Source organism: Argopecten irradians, chromosome 15 (genome assembly GCF_041381155.1).
Source record: "Argopecten irradians isolate NY chromosome 15, Ai_NY, whole genome shotgun sequence".
Taxonomy (NCBI): Eukaryota; Metazoa; Mollusca; class Bivalvia; order Pectinida; family Pectinidae; genus Argopecten; species Argopecten irradians.
In genome coordinates, this window is record NC_091148.1 from 22,496,737 (window position 1) to 22,523,164 (window position 26,428).

At 35.2% G+C, this 26,428-nt stretch overlaps 1 protein-coding gene across 4 annotated transcripts in view; it reads right to left on the reverse strand.

Annotated features, from left to right (window-relative positions):
* Window positions 1-25,040, reverse strand: part of LOC138309818 (von Willebrand factor A domain-containing protein 5A-like) — a 35,495-nt gene extending 10,455 nt beyond the window's left edge. Inside the window, exons 1-18 of one of the 4 annotated variants that reach the window (XR_011206331.1) lie at window positions 24,695-25,009; window positions 23,822-24,024; window positions 23,141-23,363; window positions 21,490-21,653; window positions 21,079-21,193; window positions 20,388-20,492; window positions 20,064-20,190; window positions 18,965-19,079; window positions 18,590-18,616; window positions 17,850-17,929; window positions 17,603-17,717; window positions 17,012-17,185; window positions 14,741-14,900; window positions 13,658-13,839; window positions 11,481-11,538; window positions 10,786-10,953; window positions 10,427-10,486; window positions 4,650-4,712 (exon numbers count right to left, since the gene is read on the reverse strand). Coding sequence is in view for 1 of the 4 variants with exons in the window: in XM_069251045.1 (XP_069107146.1) it covers window positions 2,053-2,270; window positions 14,741-14,900; window positions 17,012-17,185; window positions 17,603-17,717; window positions 17,850-17,929; window positions 18,590-18,616; window positions 18,965-19,079; window positions 20,064-20,190; window positions 20,388-20,492; window positions 21,079-21,193; window positions 21,490-21,653; window positions 23,141-23,363; window positions 23,822-24,024; window positions 24,695-24,773 (1,905 nt within the window). In the remaining 3 variants the exon portion in view is untranslated. Of the gene's footprint in view, window positions 1-2,052; window positions 2,271-4,649; window positions 4,713-10,426; window positions 10,487-10,785; window positions 10,957-11,480; window positions 11,539-13,657; window positions 13,840-14,740; window positions 14,901-17,011; window positions 17,186-17,602; window positions 17,718-17,849; window positions 17,930-18,589; window positions 18,617-18,964; window positions 19,080-20,063; window positions 20,191-20,387; window positions 20,493-21,078; window positions 21,194-21,489; window positions 21,654-23,140; window positions 23,364-23,821; window positions 24,025-24,694 lie in introns of those variants that run through there. The other 3 variants (XR_011206329.1, XR_011206330.1, XM_069251045.1) reach the window with 3 other exon arrangements.
* Window positions 25,041-26,428: the final 1,388 nt, after the last annotated feature.

Below are 26,428 nucleotides of genomic sequence, written 5' to 3' on the forward strand. Positions count from 1 at the left end.
TAAGCCTCAACATACTTTTACTATTTGTTTTGTTGTGCTCTATGGGCGAGAAGACTACGTACACGGAAATAATTCTGACAGATTTTCAAACTATTTCGTCCCCTGAAAGTCACTGTCAAAATTTTACCAGCAGAGACTTGATTAGCCATTTTCAAAGGTCACCTGGACATGACAACTAATGGTATTTTCTCAGATCCTCTTATCCAACGTAGTGATAATACGGATCTTTATTTAGACTTGCTAGGCTTGTTCTCTGTACGAAAATACTAGCCGATTTTGTTTACCATAACTGCATGGTAACATATTGAACTTTGAACTTGCGTATGAAAATGTTCTATGCAACGTAAATGGTCTACTTTAAAAAAAAAGAAACACATGGCTTTGTTTACATTTTGACGCAACATTACGTGTATATTGTTGTTTTTCATAGAATTTTGGAATAGTGAAATTGATCCATCTATCGATGAATCTATCGTTAATTATATAATCACATGGCTCCAAAGGATGTAATATCGTCAAGTCAGACGATAATCTCAAACACATTGAGCTACTAACTTGAACACCGGTGTGTTGGCAACTTCGGCAAACATTTTTCCATCTTGAGTAGTAATCGACCATGTGGTACTCGGTCAAAAGCTTTACTTAACTCGAGGTAAATGACGTCAACGTTTCTTCCTTTCTCCATTTCTGACGTGACATAGTCAACAACTTCACTACGTTGTGTCACACACGATGTCCCTTTTGTAAATTCATGTTGGTAGTTATTTAAAAAAGCCATTTAGTTCCATATGTGTTGTTATTTCGTCTTTAATAATTCGCTGTAATAACTTGCAAGGAACGGAAGTGAGACTTATCGAACGGTATTTTTGTAAATAGGTGTTAACGGATTTGGTAAAGATATTTTCGAAAGGTTCTAGAATTCCATAGGATGTTTCAATGATCAGCTTTGGATGCAATAAATCAGGGCCTACAGAAGAATGTTATCTTACTTAAGAAATCGCCGACTTGATTTTTTCTTTTGTGATGTTTATGTTTCCAGTGGGGTGTCTAGGGTTCTATCATTAAGATGGAGTAGATCTGTATCTGATTCAAGAGTAAATACACTACATAAATATTCGTTGAACAGTTCAGCCTTTTTCTCTGCTGTCACTACATATTAAGCCATTTAAGATCTCCAAATCCTCTACAGCTTGTTTTGTTTTGTTTTGTTTTGGTATTAAACCTTACATATTTCCAGAACTGCTTCGGGTTTCCTTTATTTGATTGGCGATATTTTGTTCGAATTGGTATTTAGTTACCAGTTTTCTGTTGTATGACACTGTTGATATTTTTTATAACATTTTCTTTGATGTTTTCGCGTGCTTGTTTGTCTAGAGGTTTTTTGGACGATCCATGCTGTTTTTTGTTCGCTGGTATGTTTTTTTCTACTAATGTTGATATTGTTTCAGCAAAAATTTCCCATGATTCCTCGGTACTTTTTCCGCATAGCAACGCTTGCCTATCAGTATTGTATAGGCCTTCACGTATATTAATAGATGTTGTTTAATAATAAATGGTCAATGATGATGATAAAAATGACAATGGTGAGAAAATGATAATTTCTTTGAAACTTTGTGACAGGAAACAATTAATACTGTAACCAGTTATATTCCTCGGTTCACTTGATTATAACCCCGTATTTACAGATAGACATATGTGGTCTGGCCTTATTAGATATAGTTATCGATTGTTTGACCTGGGAAAAATCTATCAATTTATTTGGGTTCCTCGTGGTTTTTACCATAACAGAATTCTACCGAATCAAATGGGAGAATGCGTTTGCTTGGCTCTGCATATCTGTAAATATGTCACACACACTATGTTTCACCATTACTTCGGCAATATTCGGCAATACTTGGCATTCATTTATTACAAATTATTCAAACTTATTATTGACACTTATATAGAGCCATTAGGACATCTGTACCAGATACAATGAATAAACATGGTGACACGGACTTTTCGGTTATCCTTTAGGTAGAAACAAATAACACATTTCAATAAAATACGTACCGCACTACGAGGCATACTCGTACCTAACGGTAAATGCCAGTAATTACGAGGCATACATCCGTACAATACAGAATTTTCGAAGCCATGTCTTTGTACTAGTCTTCCTCCGTCCACAAGTTCCTTCTTTTCTTTGTCCACACCAACAAATGCCGTGTACCGAGACACAACGTTTGCCGACATACTGAGAAGTGTTATCTCCCCTTTCTTACTATCATCATCTGTAAATATTTAATTAAGAAGTAAAAATGTATGTATTTATGGTTATATGAAGAATATTTTCATCAAGTTATATGACAATTTAAGTAAAAAAACTGGATTCTTATGCACGAATAATAATTTGTGTGCGGAAAATTATATCGTTCTAAAAATATTAAATAAAAACATTTTCAGTTCTTGACCTTTTAGCATTTATATAGAGGATCTTACATGAGTGTCTATGTAATATAAAATGTATTAAACGAATTCAATAATTTAATACAATTATTTATCCAGTCCTATTAACTCCTGTTCACGGACATATAAGCACAGCTTTAAATTTCGTCTCTATATCAAACTGACTCTCACGATATTTATGACACTGCCGTATGACATAGCTGAACGGGTCCGTTGTGTGATAAATAAAGGATCTTATATGAGTGATCATTTCATATGAGATTTTATGAAACGAGTCCAAGAAGTTTTTATTTTTGCGAGCCTTGGCGAGCAAAAATTAAAACTTCGAGACGAGTTTCATAAAATCTCATATAATGAACACAAATTAAAAAAAATCAAATAATTTTACGTCCAACTGTATTCTGGAAATCCAGAAAATGCTGCCATTTTGTTCCACCGTCCTCGTAATTCTGACGTCACGTCATTTTTCCTAACGTCATTTTATTGTTTCTGTCTGATGTCACAATGAATTTCCAGCCAATGAAAATCGCCCAGACTGGTGTATCCTGTAAGAATGGAGGAGTAATTATATATAGACTGGCCACATCTAAAGCTGTCAGCCCAGACTGATGTATCCTGTAAGAATGGAGTAATTATATATAGACAGGCCACACCTAAAGCTGTCTCCCAGACTGGTGTATCCTGTAAGAATGGAGTAATTATATATAGACAGGCCACACCTAAAGCTGTCACCCAGACTGATGTATCCTGTAAGAATGGAGTAATTTATATATAGACAGGCCACACCTAATAGCTGTCGCCCTGACTGATGTATCCTGTTAGAATGGAGTAATTATATATAGACAGGCCACACCTAAATCTGTCGCCCAGACTGATGTATCCTGTAAGAATGGAGTAATTATATATAGACAGGCCACACCTAAAGCTGTCACCCAGACTGATGTATCCTGTAAGAATAGAGTAATTATAGATAGACAGGCCACACCTAAAGCTGTCTCCCAGACTGATGTATCTGTAAGAATAGAGTAATTATAGATAGACAGGCCACACCTAAAGCTGTCGCCCAGACTGATGTATCCTGTAAGAATAGAGTAATTATATATAGACAGGCCACACCTAAAGCTGTCGCCCAGACTGATGTATCCTGTAAGAATAGAGTAATTATATATAGACAGGCCACACTAAAGCTGTCGCCCAGACTGATGTATCCTGTAAGAATGAGTAATTATATATAGACAGGCCACACTAAAGCTGTCGCCCAGACTGATGTATCCTGTAAGAATGGTAATTATATATAGACAGCCACACTAAAGCTGTCGCCAGATGTATCCTGTAAGAATGGAGTAATTATATAAGACGGCCACACCTAAAGCTGTCGCCCCATGATCCTAAGAATGGAGTAATTATATATCCTGTCCCAGACTGATGGAGTGGAGTAATTATATATAGACAGGCCACACCTAAAGCTGTCGCCCAGACTGATGTATCCTAAAGAATGGAGTAATTATATATAGACAGGCCACACCTTAAGCTGTCGCCCAAACTGATGTATTCTAAAGAATGGAGTAATCATATATAGACAGCCCACATATAAAGCTGTAGCCAAGACTGATGTATACTGTAAGAATTGAGTAAATATATATCAATTATACTACCTAACGATAACGGTAATGTTAAAATGCATGTAGGAATATGGAGACAAAAGGTTAAAATGCATGTAGGAATATCGAGACAAAAGGTTAAAATGCATGTAGGAATATCGAGACAAAAGGTTAAAATGCATGTAGGGATATCGAGACAAAAGGTTAAAATGCATGTAGGAATATCGAGACAAAAGGTTAAAATGCATGTAGGAATATCGAGACAAAAGGTTAAAATGCATATAGAATTGTTCTATGAAACTTTTATGTGCTAACCGTATTCAGTGTATTTTGATAGACGAATAGATGACTAACAGTTCCGTCGACAATTTCACGATATTTATTTCCACAAACACAATTAAGGCAGCAAGCGGTCGTCCATTCATACCTATCGTCCACCTTATTGATGCTAGCATACAGATTATTTCGTCATACTTACAAGATTGTCTGGAAGTTTTGATTTTAGGAAATCTTCATTTAGATGAACTGCTTTAGCAAGTTCATGATCCAGTACCCAACTCCCGTCAAATTTCTGTAGATCTACCAGCGTCATAACACCTGATGTTCCGTCATGTTCAATGGAGGATGGATGCAATTTACGATCATCCTGGCTAACTCTACTGTTACCTATTACAAAACATTAATCAAAGGTTAACAGTGTAAATAATGTATACAGTGTAATACTAGATATATTCAATAAACATCGTACATAAATTTAAATTGATATGTGCCGTAACTAGGCGAAAATTTTGGCATGTTAATATTTCTTCATTAATCTATTCTAAACCATAAGGTTTGTTGAATTAAGGTCTGAAAACCAATTAAATAGCTCCATATCCCATATAAACATTAGTTACAACACAGAGATTATGTACTGTAAATTGTTGTTATTATGTATTAGATGGAAACTTTCCTGCAGAAATCACTTTACAGTTACTTATAACACTGTAAAAATGTGACATGAAGTTGTTTATCACAATTTAGCTTCATGGTCTGACCGTAGGTACTCATTTCGCTTACTAAAGATGAATATATAATTATTTTTGGCAGTACTGCTAAAAATTATTTTGTGCTCTTATTGGTGTTTGTAAAAGTAAAACCCATGTATTAACAGTACCGAATTTTCAAAATGTAAGTAACCTTTGGTAATGAATAACATATTAAAAGCTTATCTTGATTCTTGAGTATGAAAAATACGGCGCGTATAACTTTAAAAGTTGATTGATAGAAAGCATTGGTGTATAGTTGTTTACAGTAAATAACTTGTTTACAGCTGTTATGTTTACAGTTGTGTTCCGTGCTTTTCTATTTCGCTAAATTCGCGGATTCAACGAGAGTCACGAAATTCAATCTTTTTTTCTCAACAAGTGATCCCAGAGGGATCTTGGTGCCCACCAAAGAATTATCTATGTCTGACAAAGGAAAGAGGGATCTTTTCTCTGCTTTTCAAACTTTTACTACATATTACTACATATGAAATTTGAGAAAGATCCTTTGAGTACTTTCTGAGATATATAACAGTAACAAACTTCAATAATAAAAATACAAGATACAATCTGTCAGCCATCTTTTTGACCGATCAGTCCGAAAATGCATTATTTTACTTAATTGTTTAATACTTATATACTAGTATTGATAGCATAAATTACAACCCTCTTTCCCTCCCCACCTCTCTCTCTCTCTCTGTCTCCTCCCTCTCCCCTCTTTTTCTCTCTCTTTCTCTCTCTCCGGACAAATTGCGTATACTTGTATATTTTGTACCATATTGTGGAAAGGGTGTGTATATAAGTTGTAATAACTTGTACCCAATCCGTTTGTAAATTAATGCAATGTTTAAACTAAATGCAATATGCACAACTAAGGTCCTAGGGGAACTGACATATATAATTTGAGTCAGATCACTCCAGCACTTTCTGAGAAATAGCGGTAACAAACATTAATTATCAAATTCCAAGATGGTGGCCTGTTGACCATCTTGTTGACTGATCGGTCCCAAAATGCAATATGCACAATTAGACCAATAGGGGAACCTTCACATGAAATTGGAGACAGATCCCTTCATTACTTTTTGAGAAACAGTGGTAACAAGCTTCAACTATCAACATCCAAGATGGCGGCTTGTCGGCCATCTTGTTCATCGATCGGTCCCATAATGCAATATACACAACTAGACCCCCAGGGGGAACCTGTACATGCAGTTTGAGATGGATCCCTTCAGTACTTTCTGAGAAATAGCGGTAACAAACTTCAATTGTCAAAATCCAACATGGCGTCCTGTCGGCTATCTTGTTCACCGATCGGTACCAAAATGCAATATGCTTAACTAGGGACCTAAGGTAACCTGTACATGAAATTTGAGACAGATCCCTTCAGTACTTTCTGAGAAATAGTGGTAACAAGCTTCAACTATCAAAATCTAAGATGGCGATACCTACAACAAGACACATAGGGGAACCTGCACATGCAATTTGACACAGATCCCTTCAGTACTTTCTGAGAAATAGCGGTAACAAACTTCAATTGTCAATTTCCAAGATGGCGTCCTGTCGGCCATCTTGTTCATCGATCGGTACCAATATGCAATATGCATAATCAGGTACCTAGGGGAGCATGCACATGAGATTTGAGACAGCTCCTTTCAATACTTTCTGAGAAATAGCAATAACAAACTTTGAGTATCAAAATCCGAGATGGCGGCCTGTCTAAAAGCTACAAAGCGAAAATATACCTCCAAAGAGTAAATAGCAAAATTTCAAATCCGAAAAAATATTTTAACAACTATACATTAAACTAAACTTAGATATATAAACTAGAAACAATAAGATTATATCAACATTTTAAGGCCTATAGAAAAAGATGATGAGTTCAGAAATGCGTATGGATTTAAGGCCTATAGAAAAAGATGATGAGTTCAGAAATGCGTATGGATTTAAGGCCTATAGAAAAAGATGATGAGTTCAGAAATGCGTATGGATTTAAGAATAATTATGTCCAGTCATTATGAAACTTTATTCATTTCTCGTGTACAAAAGAACACATGATTATGTCGGTGTTGTTAAATAATAGTTTTGCTCAGATAAGTACGCTGGAGTCAGAACGATTTTTCCTTTCATTCTTGAACAGTTGGATGATGACCAAAGGCGTTTTGATTCCATAGTTTTACTTACTTGTCTTTGTATTTCATTTTTGGGTGAGATGTCCGGTTAAATATGATTTCATCTCTAGATTTGGTTTTAAAACTAGCAACCGTTAAAATTCCTCCTTTAGAGCGTTTTCTTCATTTTCAATTTTTTAAAAATGATTTGTGAAATGGATTGACTATACGTGTTCCTCAATGATAACAAGTATTCATACCGCAATGATAACCAGTATCCATACATCAATGATAGATAATATCTATGTAGCAATGATAAATAATATACATACATCAATGATAACCAGTATCTATACATCAATGAAAATATCCATACATCAATGATAACTATATCATACATCAATGTATATCCTTGTATATCATAATAATCATTAACTAGTATCCATACATCAATGATAACTAGTATCCATACATCAATGATAACTAGTATCATACATCATGCGATACAGTATCCATACAACACATGATAACTAGTATCCATACATCAATGATAACTAGTATCCATACATCAATGATAACAGTATCCATACATCAGATAACTATATCCATACATCAATGATAACTAGTATCCATACATCATGATAAGTCATACATAAAACATATCTACACATGATAACTAGTATCCATACATCATGATAACTAGTATCCATACATCAATGATAACAGATCAATCATATCCATATATACATATCATCATAATGATAACTAGTATCCATACATCAATGATAACTAGTATCCATACACAATGATAACTAGTATCCATACATCAATGATAACTAGTATCCATACATCAATGATAACTAGTATCCATACATCAGTGATAACTAGTATCCATACATCAATGAAACTAGTATCCATACATCAGATAACTAGTATCCATACCATACAGTATCCATACATCATATACTAGTATCCATACATCATGATATACCATACATCAATATAACTAGTATCCATACATCAATGATAACAGTATCCATACATCAATGATAACCAGTATCCATACATCAATGATAACCATAACTGCATGGTAACATTGAACTTTGAACTTGCGTATAAAAATGTTCTATGCAACGTAAAGGGGCTACTTTTTTAAAAGAAACACATGGCTTTGTTTACATTTTGACACAACATTACATGTATATTGTTGTTTTTCATAGAATTTTGGGAAGATGTAAACAATATATATATGTTTTATATTTCTATATGATACTAACATTTTTTTAAATTAACAATTGTATAAAGAAACGGGAAAATATCCCGACCGGGGCGACGTGCAGTACTGTCAAATGTAAACATTACCTCTGTGTCTGTGTTCATCCTACGATCGCGTCTTTTGGTTGGACGGGCGTGAGCACCTCTGACAGAGGTCAGTTATAAACATATCCTCTTGTCTTTGTTCTTTGAGAATTCAATCATGTGTATTATAAAACATGCACTGCTAGTAATCCACGTATTGCCAGTTGCGCGTCACCACAAATACATTGTACCCATCGAACAAAAGTGAAAATGTTCCGTCTGTAGATGGCGATAGATCTAAGCGTAGATTATATAATCACATGGCTCCCAACGATGTAATATCGTCAGGTCAGACGACAATCTCAAACACGTTGAGCTACTTGAATATCGGTGTTTTGACAACTTCGGCAAACTCCAGTGTGTAAGCGTGCGTCAGGTTCGCCTCGCTGCTCAAAACGGTCACCGAGTTCACAAATGTGGCCGAGTACAAATTCTTTATGTTATTACGCTATATATTAACTTTTAGCAAAATTCAATATATATTTAAAGTTCTGATCGGATTAAATAAGACTATCTCTGAAATTTACTTTATTTGTCATGTTTATTTTACAATGAAATAGTGAACTTTATTGTCGTCGTGGATGAATAATTCTACCTTACGTGAAGAGTCATCTTTCGCTGTTCAATTGAGTAAGCTCCTCCAACTTTTGACCGGCTTTTATTGAATAAATACGTCAAATTCAAATGACGATTTTATAGCATCAATCTGATTGAAATACAGATCCTTATAACCACTCCGTTTAATAGTGATAATAAGGATCTGTATTTTAATCAGATTGTTATAGCATAAAATATAAATAAAAAAGTCGTATGAGTGTAAATATAGGGATTTGATTTCGCTTTTATGTTAACCATGCTTGTATGGAGCAATTCCTCTAAGAATATATTCAAAATGGGGCGCTAATGCGCCCCATAGAATATATTCTTAGAGGAATTGCTCCATACAAGCATGGTAAACATAAAAGCGCAATCCAATACCTATGTGTTATACAGTTGTCTTACTATACATTGGTGATCATAAGGTTTAAAGTCTACACTTTTATTGAATTTCGTGATAGAGCTTGTTTAAACAATGGTATATATTTTACCGAATTCCGTATAGCTAGGAATAATCGCTTTCGGTAGAGACGAAACTGAAAACAATAAGCCCAAGGGCCTTAACGGTCATCTGATTACCTTTGCAATAATCAAATGGAACATTAATTAGATATAGTCTCATGGTAGCCATCTTCAATTTGGGATCAACCAAACATGTAACAACACTTTGTCGGGACCATGTCAGGATCATTTCATGGAAGTTTCAGCCAAATTGCACCGGTAGAACTTGAGAAGAAGTTCAAAATGTATTTTCAAGATGGCGGCTGTGGCGGCCATCTTGGATTTCAGATGCACCCGAAAAATAACAACACTTTGTCGGGACCATGTCGGGATCATTTCATGCAAGTTTCAGCCAAATCACACCAGTAGAACATGAGAAGAAATTCAAAATGTGTTTTCAAGATGGCGGCTGAGGCGGCAATCTTGGATTTCGGATCGACCCCAAAAATAACAACACTTGGTCGGGACCATGTCAGGATCATTTCATCTAAATTTGATCTATGGAAAATATTAGTGTTTAGTTCAAATTTTCGCGGGGTTTTAATTTCGCGTATTCACTCTCGAATAGCTAGCTTATTTGTATATCTTCATATTGAGGTTGTTGCGCATAGAAACGGAAATGTTGTTTTACCATCCGCTCTATTGCCGGTTGGCTACGGACAAGAATTTAGATCTATATACAGGTATAAATGCTTTCAAAGCGCATTGCCCTTATTTTTTTACATAACCAAATGAGTTATTTACTTTCAATTCCAAAACTTTTATAGATATCGGATATCTATTGCCGTACCTGTATGCTGGGACCGGTGAAACATGCCAGGTGGTCCCTCGAAGTTATCTGTGGATGACCCTAAAAGAGATTGCAAAATTATTTGTTCTTATAATCGTCTGGCAGGAAAAACACCTTGTTAACTTTACATAAAGTTTTAATTGAAGGGTTTGAGTCGGAATGCGGCATCCCGATTGGTAAGAAATGTTACCATAGGGAAGTAACTATATAACCATCGATACTTCTTTGATAAACACATTTCCTGCCAGATGGTAATGAGAACAAATGTGAAACAACATCATAACAACATGGTAATTACCAATGACAGTTTATATAGTACTTTAAGTTGTTTTCACAGTTTCCGCTAGTCCTGTTCTTACCCCTATTTGTGCCCGACTCTTACTAACCCCTCGGACCCCCGTCCGGGGATGTTCCCTTGTCCCCTATATCCTGGAGTCACTCCGGAACTCATCTGTCGGGGAATACCCCGTCCCGGGGACGTTGACCTATTCCATATATTCTGGAGACTGTCTCTCCCCGAACTACTTCTGCTAAGAAATTAAACCTCATTATCTAATATCTAATTCCCATTTACCCACAAAACATTACGCTTTGTTGCGCTATCACGATGGCCTGACGGTTGACCGCTTTGATAAAGATCCCCAAAACTGACAGACTAGAATCAGACATGTAGTAGAGACAAAAATATTTTCATCAAATTTTAGTGATAGAAGTACACTTGGGAAAGTAAAACCAACAATATATTGTTGTTTTGACTTTCCCAAATGTACTTCTATTATACCTACATATTAAACTGAATACCTTACAGTTTCCTATACTAATTCTCAACCCACTTTGTTACACAAATACATTTGCAAGATCTGCTGTACGGACTCCTTTTAAAATAAGTTACCAGAGGCCATTGAGAATATTAAGTCATTGATTGCAACATCTATTTGATACACAAAGGTATTTATGTAATACATTATTTCTAGTTAAAAGGTAAACAACACAAAGATGAAATATTGTTTTTTTTTTGTGTGAGGAATATAAAATATTAGAATATGCGACATACTTGATCCATAACTGGCGAATTCATAAGTACCATCATAGCCAATATCTCCGCATGGAAACTGCAAATATAATAAATGTAGCATATTTAACATATAAAATGCTGTTAAATTGTAGTTTATTCGCGGAATTAAATTTCAGTATATCTAGGGTTAACCATCGAATACCCGTAAATACAACTGATTATAATACAGCTACCTCTTCTATCTCTGTTACATTTAGTTATGTTGTGCTATTTCAGTGAGCTGACATAACACAAAAGTATCCTGACAGCTCTTGCAACCATTCCGTCCCGGAAACTCACTTCAAAGTTTCTGGGAGTAGACATTTTATCAGCTAATACTAAAACTCACTTCAAAGTTTCTGGGCGTAGACATTTTATCAGCCAATACTAAAACTCACTTCAAAGTTTCTGGGAGTAGACATTTTATCAGCCAATACTAAAACTCACTTCAAAGTTTCTTGGAGTAGACATTTTATCAGCCAATACTAAAACTCACTTCAAAGTTTCTGGGAGTAGACATTTTATCAGCCAATACTAAAACTCACTTCAAAGTTTCTGGGAGTAGACATTTTATCAGCCAACACTTAAACTCACATCAAAGTTCCTGGAAGTAGACATTTTATCAGCCAATACAAAAACTCACTTCAAAGTTTCTGGGAGTAGACATTTTATCAGCCAATACTAAAACTCACTTCAAAGTTTCTGGGAGTAGACATTTTATCAGCCAATACTAAAAACCATCAGAATGTGACCCCTAATTGAATGGTGTCAGATCGTTTAGTAAACGCAGTGAGAATAAGGATCAGTGTTTTAGTAAGATAATTGCATAACTGCATGGTAACATTGAACTTTGAACTTGCGTATGAAAATGTTCTGTGCAACGTAAAGGGGCTACTTTAAAAAAAAAAAGACTTTTTTTATATTTTGACGCAACGTTACGTGTATATTGTTGTTTTTCATATAATTTTGAAAAAAAACATATGTGTTTTATATTTTGTTAAAGATATTTTCGAAAGGTTCTAGAATTTCATAGAATGTTTCAATGATCAGCTTTGGATGCAATACATCAGGGCCTGCAGAAGAATTTGATTTTAACTCACAAATCGCCGACTTGATTTTTTCTTATGTGATGTTTATGTTTTGCAGTGGGGTGTCTACGGTTAAATCATTAATATGGGGTAGATCTGTATCTGATTTAACAGTAAATACACTACAGGAAATATTCGTTGAACAGTTCAGTTTTTTTTTCTCTGCTGTCACTACATATTAAGCCATTTAAGATCTCCAAATCCTCTACGGTTTGTTTTGTTTTGTTTTGTTTTGGTATTAAACCTTACATATTTCCAGAACTGCTTCGGGTTTCCTTATTTGATTGGCGATATTTTGTTCGAAATGGTATTTAGTTCCCAGTTTTCTGTTGTATGACACTGTTGCTATTTTTATGTCATTTTCTTCGTTTTTCTTTGATGTTTTCGCGTGCTTGTTTGTCTAGAGGTTTTTTGGACGATCCATGTTGATTTTTGTTTGCTGGTATGTTTTTTGTACTAATGTCATTATTATTGCAGCAAAAATCTCCCATGATTCCTTGGTACCTTTTCCGTATAGCAACGCTTGCCTATCAGTATTGTGAAGTCCTTCACGTATATTGATAGATGTCGATTAATAATAAATGGTCAATGATAATGATAAAAATTACAATGGTGGGAAAATGAAAACCCGTTGAAACTTTGTTGCAGGACAATTAATACTGTAACCAGTTCTGCACGTGTTATTCAAAACCAATTCACATGATTATAACCCCGTATTTACAGAGAAACATATGTGATCTGGCCTTATTAGATATAGTTATCGATTGTTTGACCAGGGATACATTTATGAACTGATTTGGGTTCCTCGTGGTTTTTACCATAACATAATTCTACCGAAGCAAATTGAAGAACGCGTTTGCTTGGCTCTGCATATCTGTAAATATATCACACACACTATGTTTCACCGTTACCATTACTTCGGCAATATTAGACAATATTTGGCATTTGTTATCATTATTCACACTTATTATTGACACTTATATAGAGCCATTAGGACACCTGTATCAGATAATATGAATAAACATGGTGACACGGACTTTTCTGTTATCCTTTTGGCATAACAATATAACAGTTCAATAAAATACGTACCCCACCAATAGGCATACCACATCTCCTCACTTTAGATTTTGGGAATCCATGTCTTTGTACTAGTCTTCCTCCGTCCACAAGTTCCTTATTTTCTTTGTCCACACCAACAAATGCCGTGTACCGAGACACAACGTTTGCCGACATACTGAGAAGTGTTATCTCTCCTTTCTTACTATCATCACCTGTAAATATTTAATAAGAGTTATAAGAAATAAAAAATAATGTCTTTATGGTTATATGAAGGATATTTTAAGTTATTTTAAGTTATATGACAATCTAAATAAAAAAAATGGATTCTAATACTACATTTGTATATTTATGATTTGTGTGCGGAAATTACATTGTTCTAAAACAGTTTGAATAAAAACGTTTTCAGTTCTTTGCCCTTTTAAGATTTATATCGAGGATCTTACATGATTTTCTGTGTAATATGAAATGTATTAAATGAGTTAAATAATCAAATACAATTATTTATCCAGTCCTATTAACTCCTGTTTACGGAAATATAAGCACAATTTTAAATTTCGTCTCTATATCGAACCGACTCTCACGATACTTATGACACTGCCATATGACATAGCTGAACGTGTCCGTTGTGTGATACATATATCTTAAAACATTTGGGTTTCCATTATTTCAATCGCATCGCTTTGGTATCATATCTGCAATCTGATTAAAATACCGATCTTTATTATCACTATGATGAACAGAGTGGGTATAAGTAACTGTAATTTAATCAAATTGTCCTATCTGTGTCCTATACACACGAAAAAGCCACATGGTGTGGACTATTGACTTGTATGTGCCACAAAACATTGATATGTTGTTTGGATTCTTTGTTTGACTCATTATACTGCTAGGCAGGCTTGAATATAAGGTAAAGTGGGAATAATGTCAAAGTTTATTTTCAGCTTTTATTTAAGAGTGTTCAATTTTAAACCTATGTTTTATTTGTTGCAATTCTGAAAATGTTGGCAACATTTGGATGTGAATAACATTTAAATTTAGTATGACAATTATTGCAACTTCAATGACGTCAATATCGTATATTACGTAAACATGTATCGTGTACCATAGAGTTACCTGATGTCTCGAAGTCCTTTATCTGGGTCTTTGCTGTAAGACGATGGACAGGAAATGAGTCGTCAGATTTGACCACGGTCATGAGGTCAAAGTTCAGGGTGTAGTGTATTGAATTTTCCTTACCAATGTCACCTTTCAGTACTACTGAACATTGAGTATCCTTAACAAACAATAATTAAATAATAGAAAAAATTAAATTAAAATAATTAAGACAATCTATAGTTTTCTAAAAATGAAAAATCACAGGTACGTGTTTATATAGAGGTTGAACGTTATCTTGATTGCGTTAAAGGTGGTATGAATGAGCTACATTTAGAATATGTCTGTATCCAATTGCGTTCAAACCAATGTTCAATCTATATATATATAAAGAAGTACTGAATGTATGTCATGGATGTATCAGTCTACGAACGCTATAGAAATCTAAATTCTAAATTCTTCATAGCCATAACATTTTCTTTTACGGAATCGCTTTCGTCCTTGGACCGTCCGTTAACAATTATTGAAATTGAAAATGCTGAAAGGATCTTTCTCAGGTTTCACACGTAGGTTGCCTTAGGGCCCTAGTTGTGCATATTGCATTTTGGTAATCAAGATGGCCGACAGACCGCAATCTTTGATTTTGATTGTTGAAGTTTGTCACCGCTATTGCTCTGAAAGTACTAAAGGGACTGTACTTAAATTTCTTATGAAAATTCAGCAGCACTGAGAGAATATGTCGCAAGCTCAGGCTCCCCTAGGGCCCTAGTTGTGCATATTGCATTTTGTTACCGATCGGTGAACAGGATGGCGGACAGGCCGCCATCTTGCATTTTGATAGTTGAAGTTTGTTACCGCCTTTTCTCTGAAAGTACTAAAGGGACTGTACTTAAATTTGTTATGAAGGTTCGATAGTACTGAAGGGATCTGTCGCATGTATTAAGTTCAGGCTCCCCTATGTCCCTAGTTGTGCATATTGCATTTTGTAACCAATCGGTGAACAAGATGGCCGACATGCCGCCATCTTGAGTTTTGATAGTTGAAGTTTGTTGCCGGTATTTCTCAAAAAGTACTAAAGGGATCTGTCGCAAGTTTTATGTACAGGCTCCCCTAGGGCCCTAGTTGTGCATATTGAAATTTGGGACATATTGGTGACCAAAACGGCCAACAGGATTCCAACTTGGATTTTGATATTTGAAGTTTGTTACTGCTTATTCTCAGAAAGTACTGAAGCAATCTGTCTCAGATTTGATATGTAGTATTTAGTCAGAGTTTGAAAAGCAGAGAAAAGATTCATCTTTCCATTGTCTAATTTGAACGCAACACAACTCCCATATAGGGGCATATGTAAACATAATAAAATGACACAAATATAATGTTAGGCGAGAAATAGTCAAATGTATATAATTTTACAAGAAAACTGATGTATTTACACTTATAACGTTACTTCCCTCTAGCATGCTGCAACTACACCGAGCAAAACTTTTTACCCTGTAACCTGTATATATATATATATATATTATATGACTCGTGTTTTTGCTGTATTTTGATTAGCCGATACGTTTCTCATAAGTATTAATCAACTGCGATATCAACCCCGAAATCGGCGGCAAACACCACGCGAGGTTACTGGACTCCAGATCCCTCTCGCAAGTCAAGTAATCTGTGACAAAAATAGATCGAGGGAAACTCCCTTTAGATGTGACGTCATACTAACTTTTGACGTCGAGTCGTACCCAAATATAGCGTAACGGGAGTTACCTAATTCAATGACGTCGGGATAACTTCGTATTCAACGGTGATCAACTGCGAACTTCAATTTATGGAAAACGTTCAAGAATGCCAGACGGGCAGTTGATGCAGCGATGAAACATTCCGGTGCTACTAGTCTAAGCCTCAACCCTCGAAAGTGATATATTCCTCTGGCCTCGGGATATATCACTTACTCGAGTTGATAACTCAACGTATCCACCTGAAAATAGGTCGATAATTGTATAATATAACTATTCCGTTCACTGTCTTGTGGTAGCTAAGGTATCCATGGTGATGTTATTATTTTTGAGGGCAGTTTACGTCATTTTCTCCGAAAACTATGACGTTACAAGCAATATTTACACACAAGGGCAGATAACTCTGTAATATGCAAATAAAGAATAACCAGTGGTCAACCTCCCTTGCAGATGGTTAGTGTAAATATACTTGTCAAAATGTTTATACAAATATAACCTAGATTTTCATAGCGCTCTTGAACCGGTCGTACTTCTGATAGACAGAAAAAAGGAAGGAAATTACCTCAGTTAGGTGTTCTACTCCATTGATCAGAGCATAAGTGATAACTTTCTGTCCTTTGAATACAACTGGCGCTTGTTGGGGAATATTGATAGCTGTACAACCTGGTGGAAGATTCCATTCTAGATTTAGGTTGGTTACCGGCTGCTGCATGGCATGATTCAGAACAGTCATAACCTGTTAATATAATTAAACATTGATTGACAATGTTTGTCATGGAAGCAAGTGTGTATGAGCTGAAGTATCAGATTTATTTGTGATGAAGTGTAAGAACATTCCTCGGGACTTGGCAGACTACCAAGTATTTACCTCTGGGCCAGGAATGTAATTCAGTCTTTGTAATAGCAACCTGGATAATAAAGATTGAAGGTAAGATATAATAGCAAGTAAAGTGGAACATTAAATCAACATTCTGAGTTATATTTATTATTGTTTCACGCTGAATTATGTATTACATAAGAATCCTATTAGAGCAACATATATTGGTAGTTTGATATGTCATCGTAGCTCTATGCTTATAGTGGTAATTATTTTACATTATATCTGATTATATGTTATGTTTTGTTAATTTGAACTCGTTATCTACATATTCACCTTGTTCTGTAGTTTTTCCTTGTCTGTAACAAAAGTGGCCAACCCATTGGTAACCTTAGCAACATTCCTCACGAGTGATGTGGATGCTCCTTTTCCAATACCAAAGGTAAAGATTCTGAAATTAAATCAAACAAAATATAGAATGAAGAGAGAAAGTGAGCATAATTCAAATGATGTCTCCAGCATTGCAAACATAGTTCAGTTATAGGATGGAGAATCGTTAACAAACAACTTCACTGTCACAGACCTTGTATTGTTGGCATTCTTCCTCGCCAGTGTGATGACTTGATTGGTGTTGGATACGCCTCCATCCGTCAGCAGGAACACCTTCACGAATGCAGTGGAATATGAGAGTGTTAGTATACGCTAATAGTCTGTGAGGGGGCACTCGATTGGTCAAAACGGCATTCATAAACATTAGATGATTCTTCTTACTTAGGTCTTAAGAAGTTAAACGACCTGTTTATTCAAAAGACTGCATAGAGGTTTGATATTTCACAAATTTGGCTTAAACCTAGAAAACCAAATTCATGGTTGGTGTTGGATACGCGTCCATCCGTCAACAGGAACACCTTCAAGTATCAAGTATTATATACTTAAAGTCTTTGAAGATCAAACCGTCTTGGATGTTCTGATTTTAGACTGAATTTCTTGATTATCGTGATAGAATTACCATATCGCCAGTTATTTCCACGTTTAACTATTTTTGCAATATTCACTTGAATATGAAAATAAAATTGTAACAAATTAAAAAGATTCTACAAACCGTTCTTAATAAGAAATATGATTAACTCATCACTTAACATAAAGCAGCGGATTCAATTTTTGGAACATCAAAATTACGAAATTCCTATTCTTTTGGTTCTTTTTGTGCGTTTATTGTGAAATATAGGCGTTTTGTTTAATGAAGATTAAACTGGACACATGCATCAGCAACTGGAACAGTAGTTTCATAGATTCCAAAAATAAATTGATAAGGCCACTTACCTGTCGAAATGTGGCTGTATGAAGTGGCTGAAAAAGGAAAATCTAAAATCAGTACCCGCTCAACTTGATGAGATCATGCTAAGGGTAACTCCAGAAAGTATGTAATATGTATGCCAGGAGTTGTTTAATGTAACCCATTTCGAATGAGTTTTTGCGCAAAATTATACGCTAATTAGAAACTATTTAATATTAATTTATTACATCAGTATTGGTTCATTATGTTTTTGCCCGTTGTCAGTATCATGTGACCGGGGTTGCTCCATCATTACCAAGAAATGTTCCACAATTTATTGACACTAGCTGTTCAGAGGCCGTTTATCTAATTAAACAAACCACAAATATGTACACGTATCATCATATTGTGGTACTACTTACCTGGGCATAAAGAGATTCCAAAGGTTGCAGTATTTCTGTACCGCCAAGGTTAGCGTCCAAAACTTTCTGTAGTTCAAGTGCTTCCTCTAAACTTGTTTCGTCATATTTCATAGAACTATCATTAAATGTAAAATTTTATTATTATAAAATAATTGTAGAAAACTGATTTGATATATCAGAATGTTCGGCCATTCTATCATCTCATTACAAAAGCTATTTCCAAATAAAAATCTATATATGTAAAAAAAAAACAAAAAAAAAACAAAAACAAAAACCAAAAATCATTCGATTAAATTTCGTATAATTCACGGTTTATTAGGTTTCTCAAACATATACACGTGTTGCAGCAAAAACTAAAAATAATTTCAAAGTGTTTTGACTGCGAAATAAATTTATTTTGAAAAAGTCGTTAGGCATGGCAAGTTTAGTGATCTCACCACAAAAACAACAAATTGTTGCTTGACAGTTATGTAGGCGGACGTTACACATTGTCAGTTTAATATACCTTTCTGTTATAATGAATTTTGAAATTTGTAGCAATTCCTAAGGGAAGTATTACTATTCATTCAAGGACTACGCAATTTCCCATTTTTATATCAATGGCAACATTCTTAAATGCTACGAAAACCACGTAGCCTTTTCCAAAACAAAAAAAAAACAAATTACATTTCCCAAGTAATCAATGGAGAGTTGTCGGAGTTGGGAGTCTTGGGGCCAGTTCTGTTACAATAAATAACTCACACAATATGTCACTCTTTCAATGTTTCCTTATCACTTTCAACATACTCCGATACCATATTACATACCCTTTAACACATTGCATTCAACATTCATAAAGTTATATATATATATATTCATAATTTAGCTTAATATATCAATAATATAGATTTATTTTTCCTAATATGGGGAAATGAAATATAAAATATATAAATCAACAACAAATCACTTTCGTTCATTACTTTCTTTTTTTTCAAATATCCTCTCCTCTGGTACAAAACTTACTGGCACTTACCTTGACATAACCCATATGAACAATTCATTACAGGATATATCCTGTATCAATAACAATAACGTTAAAGGCTCTATGAACGTCACTTACCTTGTGAACCACCACTTAAATGAACTCCCAAAAGCTACCACATTAAAGAAGCATCCTACAGGCAGGCTTTTGAGTAGGAGTAGAACGGTTTCTTTTGCCTTCGCGATTCGATCTCCTTTCATGCTCCCTAGCAAGGAAAATGTGGACCGATCATCGACAACGTTTTCATTACTGAGGTATTCCAGGGATTTCTGTACTCTAAACTTACAATGTATATCTCACATGTAAGATGTACTATAGGACAGACTATTTACACTGTATTCAGATTCATTCAAGTGTTGCTACAAATTTCCAAATACAAAACATAATCGATGGAGTTTATACCTGAGCAGTCTATAACGAAGACAAATTCTGCTTCTGTCATTTCTGGTACTGATCTTAAGTCAGGCAGGAAATCCATCATCACAACGTCACTTTTCAGGAACCCTTCTGTAAACAATGAAAAACAGTAACCAAGATCGATATAACGTTCTTGCATATGTCGTTGAGATTCAGGACTATTTTCAAAGACACGTATTTGGTAAAAACGACACAACAAATTATCAAGAATAAACTTAAAAAAAAACGTTACGGGGATATAAAAACAGATCCGACTGAACTATAAATAAACCGTGATGTTATATCACGATAACTCAATCTGTTTCCGTGAAAATCCTAAATTTTGAGGGTCTATTTATATCAGCCATTCAGGGGTGATGTTACAAACGCTGTCGTCAAATATTACGTGTTTTGATAACATTCATTTTAAGCCAATTTGAAACCTCGTTACGATTAAGGGAAATATAATTGTTTTAATCCACGTAGTCGTCCAAAACACGCGCACTCTCATTACTGGTATATACTCCACATATCACACACAGGGGAGACAACCCTTATATCATACACAACGGGAGATAACCCTTATATCATACAAACAATCCAAAACGTCGTGTACAGAATGTATACAGGATGAAATGAAACTGATATCTTTAAAAAAGCTATAAAGTATATATCAAGAAAAGCCTATTAAATTTACCTTTGCTGTTTTGGCCTTTCTCCAAAATAACCGTCGGTTGAAAAACATCTTCATATTCCAGAGTCAGGGAAAGGTCATGGTCGAATTTGAATTTTGTGGCATCGTCAAGGGTTACCTGTAACGTTACGCCGTATGTAATTTGTTGCTAATCTGAATATATGTATATCCAAATCATTTCGCCGAGATGATATATACGAGACATTGATATGGTTTAGTTATGCATGCTCTTGAAGCCAGATCATATCGTATTTTTTCATAACAATGAAATTATTATAGTTAAACCGGCACTACGGTATCAACATAGTCACGCGAATTGTTCAGGGCTCTCAGCCTTTTTCAGAAGATTTAATGAAATTTAAAATACCTTGGCAGTAAACCTATGTTAAAACCATATTGATAATTACACCTTACATTTGCTGACTTTTTGTCCTCTGCCAAGTCCACTTTCAGCATGTCCATCTTTGGCACAATTGCTTTTATCAAATGTTGACCTTCGACCTTAGTCACAAATCGCATCTGGTATTGAATGTCTGTATATTGAATGGCGTCAGAGGAGGGAGGGGACATCTCGAAACCTGTCAAATTCAAAATCGATAACACTTATACAGATAACAAATGTTCTATCTGAAAATCGGCGACATAAATCATTATATAAATGTGTATGTTATTCACGTGATTATAAATGTTTCATTTGCATATACTGTTTGTAAACTTTCTTTTGCGTTAGTTTTACCTCACTCAACAGTTATGAAACAGGAACCACGAATTGAGATGGTATATTTGTGTGATAATGACGTGCACATTTAAAACGTTCAGAAGATGTAAATTAATACCACTAAGGTTCTAATCTATCAAAATTTTATTTTTCCAGTTTTAAGTAAAACAAAACCTAAATGTAGACCCGCGAAAATAATCAGACAAAATGGGAAACAATATACAATATACCGTATTCGCAATAACTACCGCCCCTAACCCTATCAAATTGGAAACAATATACAATTTACCGCATTTGCCGTAATTATCGTCCCTACCTCTTTAAAATGAGAACAATAAACAATATACCGTATTCACCGTAATTACCGCCCCTAAACCTATAAAATGGGAAACAATAAATATACCGTATTCGCTGTAATTACCGCCCCTACCCCTATAAATTGGGAAACAATATATATAAGATACCGTATATACCGTAATTGCCACCTATACCTCTATAAAATGGGAAAAATTGTACAATGTACCGTTTTCGCTGTAATAACCCCTCATACCCCTATAAAATGGAAAGCAATATACAATATACCGTATTCGCCGTAATTATCACTTCAACCCCTATAAAATGGGAAACAATATAAAATATATGGTATTCAACCCGCCCCAATCCCTATAAAATGGGAAACAATATCCAATTTACCGTATTCGCCATAATTTCCGCCCCTACCCCTATAAAATGGGTAACACTATGCAATATGCCATGTTCGCCTTAATTACCGCCCCGATCCCTATAAAATCGGAGACAATATAACGTATTCGCCATATTTACCGCCCCTACCCTATAAAATAGGATACAATATACCGTATTCGCCGTAATTACCGCCCCTACCCCTATAAAATGGGAAACAATTTACAATATACCGTATTCGCCGTATTTACCGCCCCTACTCCTATGAAATGGGAAACATTATACACAATTCTGTATTTGGCGTAATAACTGCCCCTACCCCTATAAGAGCTTCTCCATTTTTCTGAAGAAGGTTTGAAGTTGTATAAACGCCACATAACATTGATTTAACAATGTTTAGAACATGAGATGCCTCTAACATTAGCATTGTTTCCCATGTTGCATGAGCTTGCGAGTGTTTTACATATGAATCACGACATGATAATACGCCTCAGATTAATGTACCATGAGTACAGAAATATGTATAATATAGCTGACCTTATTCGTCCACAAGTTACATTTTGGTTCATTAATAAGCCACGAGCGCTTATTACGGCGAATACGGTATTTGTTAAAACATTTCTAATAATGATTTGAAATCTAATGGTTTAAATCTTTGAACCTTACCCGGAGGAGTGTATCTCGGGTTAAGGACCGTAGGTAATGTGAAGGTCACTATCCCTTCACTGTCGGTGGTCAGCTCTGTGACGTAGGAAAAGGTTAACGTGGCAGCTCCGTGAGGCGGTAGATTGCCGAGTTTACACTCAAACACGTCCCCGGATGTATCAGACTCGGAGAGCAACATGGCCGTGTGACCAGTTTTAAGAGCATCCTTATAGGTTTCTCTGGCCTGGAAAGAATAATAAACATAATACGTCATTACCAGGACAACAGGTAAATGTATTGTTGATTTATCATCTAGAATACCTAATAAACAATGCAAAAACATTCACGCAAACAATGTGTGATGTGCTAAGTGGATGGGAAAATGTGTTATAGCAGTTATTTGATTTTTAAACAAATAGTTTCGACATCATTAGTTTTCTAATTTGGCACAAAAGGAATTATGAATGGAGCTGCGATAACATGTATAGACAAAGCATAGTCATTGTACCATAGAAATGTCCGATGGTAAATTTAGTTTGAACAGTTAATAAATAACACAGTTTAAAGACATACAATGACAAAACAACCAATCATTATTTTATGCGCATTTTGCTTCAACCAAGAATGCTATACATACAAAATCGAACGCATGTCTCTGTACAATGATTTTTCTTTCTACATTATCCTTAGACACATGTGCACCTGTTCTTTGTCCTGACATTCCGCGACGATGTGACGCCCGTCGATATCAGCCTCGAACTGATACACAGCCGACTGGTCGTCGATCGGGAACACAAACACCGTCTCCACGGCAGCCTCCTTCTGGTTCTCATAGGTCAAGGTCGATTGAACGTTGGCAACGAACCCCTTGATCGTCACATCAACTCCTACCGACTTTAGGGGTACTACAAAAATAAAAAAAATTAAAATCAATTTATGAAGCAACTTTGTCAGCTCAGATTCGTTTTAAAGAAGCCTATAAACATCTAAATCGGGTATTACAGACAATGGCTGGCGTGTCTTAGTGTGTCTTCTTATCCCGTGTGGTTCCGTTAGCGGTTATATTGTATTTGTTTCCCTACATATATCATATTGTCATACAAAAAGAAAAACAAATGGAAAAAATAAATAAAAAATAAGAAAAGTGGAATAATAATAATTAGGGTATATCGCTTCGCAAAATAAGAAAAAACGTGACCAGATAACAAGTGCAAATATATGTTCTGTGTGTCTTGATAAAGGGGTGAACGGTCCTCAAATTAAATTGCCAATCTGTAACATATTGTGTGTACATATGTGTACACGGTTAGGATAACTTCCTTGTCCCATATATACATGTATAACAATACAAACATACCAGTCACCCTCTCTAGCCGTAGTCTAGCGTTACTTCCTCATTGATATATATATATAACAACTTCTGCTACAACAACCCACACGCAAATATGATTTACATAATATTTTAACAATTTGATCAATTTATATATTCCAGTAATTAACATTTCTCTAAAATACGGTAGATTTTAACCTTATTTGGCTTGTAACATTTAATGCTAGCCCTGATGTCAATCCTACCTGTTTTAGATCCCGGTAGAACACCTGCCTTACCTTGAGAGCTGGTTCCTACTTCATGTTGTATCCTAAGACCGTACATTGTCTCCGCTACTGTAACACTCCACCAATATACTTTGGTTTAGACCAATACTCGTGCGGTATCTGTAGTAATTACTAGCTGTTGACAGTGAGCTATCACAGTGTATCACGTCAACATGTCATGGTCGATGTAGCCACCTAATTAGCATTTTACCATCCGTGTTGATAAGGGTATTTCCACAGAACACTAACTAATCCAGTCGTTATCGTGATGTTTCCACTTTTTCGTTAAATTTAATCGCAATGCAAATATTAAACGCAAGAAAACATCGACAGCAGCGTAATTGTTCACCATGTTCAATCCAATAACGTATGAAAAAAGCAGATATGTCTTGTACATATCCAAATTAACCAGTTGAGAGATACAGACCATAACCCCTCACCCCCCCTCCATCAATCCCCTCCCCCCTCATTAACCCCCTCACCCCCACCTCTCCCGTCTTTTTTATAAAGTGCTGCCAACTGTATATATAATATAGTTTCTTCGACTGAGAGATAATTTGAACTCTACTTAGTTGACGTTTAACATTACTTGAATACACGGGTGTTCCGTATTGAAATATATCATTATTCTCCGGTTTTGGAGGTCTTCAATATATTTGACGTTGGTCGTAGAACATGTAGAAACACAGGTGGGCTTTCATGATGTTAGTTTAGAGCTACATTGTTGTTTCATCAGTTCAAGAAATCTTACATAAATTATGTATAACGATAAAAATAAAATCTACAATGGTAGGATTCAATTTCATTATTTATATTTTGAATCAATCAAACGTAGGAAGTGCAGCCTCGGACGATCCTCATAGATTACGAACAGACCCTGAGCTACATGTGGATACAATGTATTGTTGTGCTACTAGCAATATGTCGTTTTGGTTAAGCTTATCCAGCTCAAAGACTCTTGTTGTGATGTCATATCTTAACATTTGCATGCCACGGAATTGTTCCAAATACAAATGTGATGTACCTGTTGTAGCAAACAACTCAGCGTTGCCGACATATACATGCTATCATTGTGAAGTCATCGGAATGTACAAAACAAAACTACATTCTACACCATTGCATATGTATCATACACAAGGAAGAATTGCCTACAGAGATACAGTTAGTATCATTAACAAGGTATTTTTTCCACAATTTACACACGTACATGTATAAATGTGTTCAAACCTATTCTGATACATGTTCCTCGATCGTATTATCGTTACTGAAAACACTAAGAGGTTTTAATGTGGACCATCATATATCCGCGTGGCAACAAATTACGAGTGACATTTACTTAATGTATCGAGAAAAAAGGTGAGTAGGCTTTGATTGAAATAAACGCGGTATCAATTCTCCACTGACTGTAAATATACGTGGATCACAATAACAACGGACCCGTTCACGCTCTCTAACATATTTACTTCCGCGTTGATGTATATAATGTAACAACCACAAAAGAGTAAATGTTTGTATGAATGTGTACTTGTATATATACTAATGTATTTTTGTCTTTATTTCTTGCCACTTGTCACTTTAAGGAGAAAAATTGATGATTTTTCATCATATTTTCTTTCAATTGCACATAACTGTTGAAATCTACTTGATATGTTTGAAAGCTCTTGCCTGTTGTCTATTTATTTTGACTGTATATAATATATATCAATAAAATTT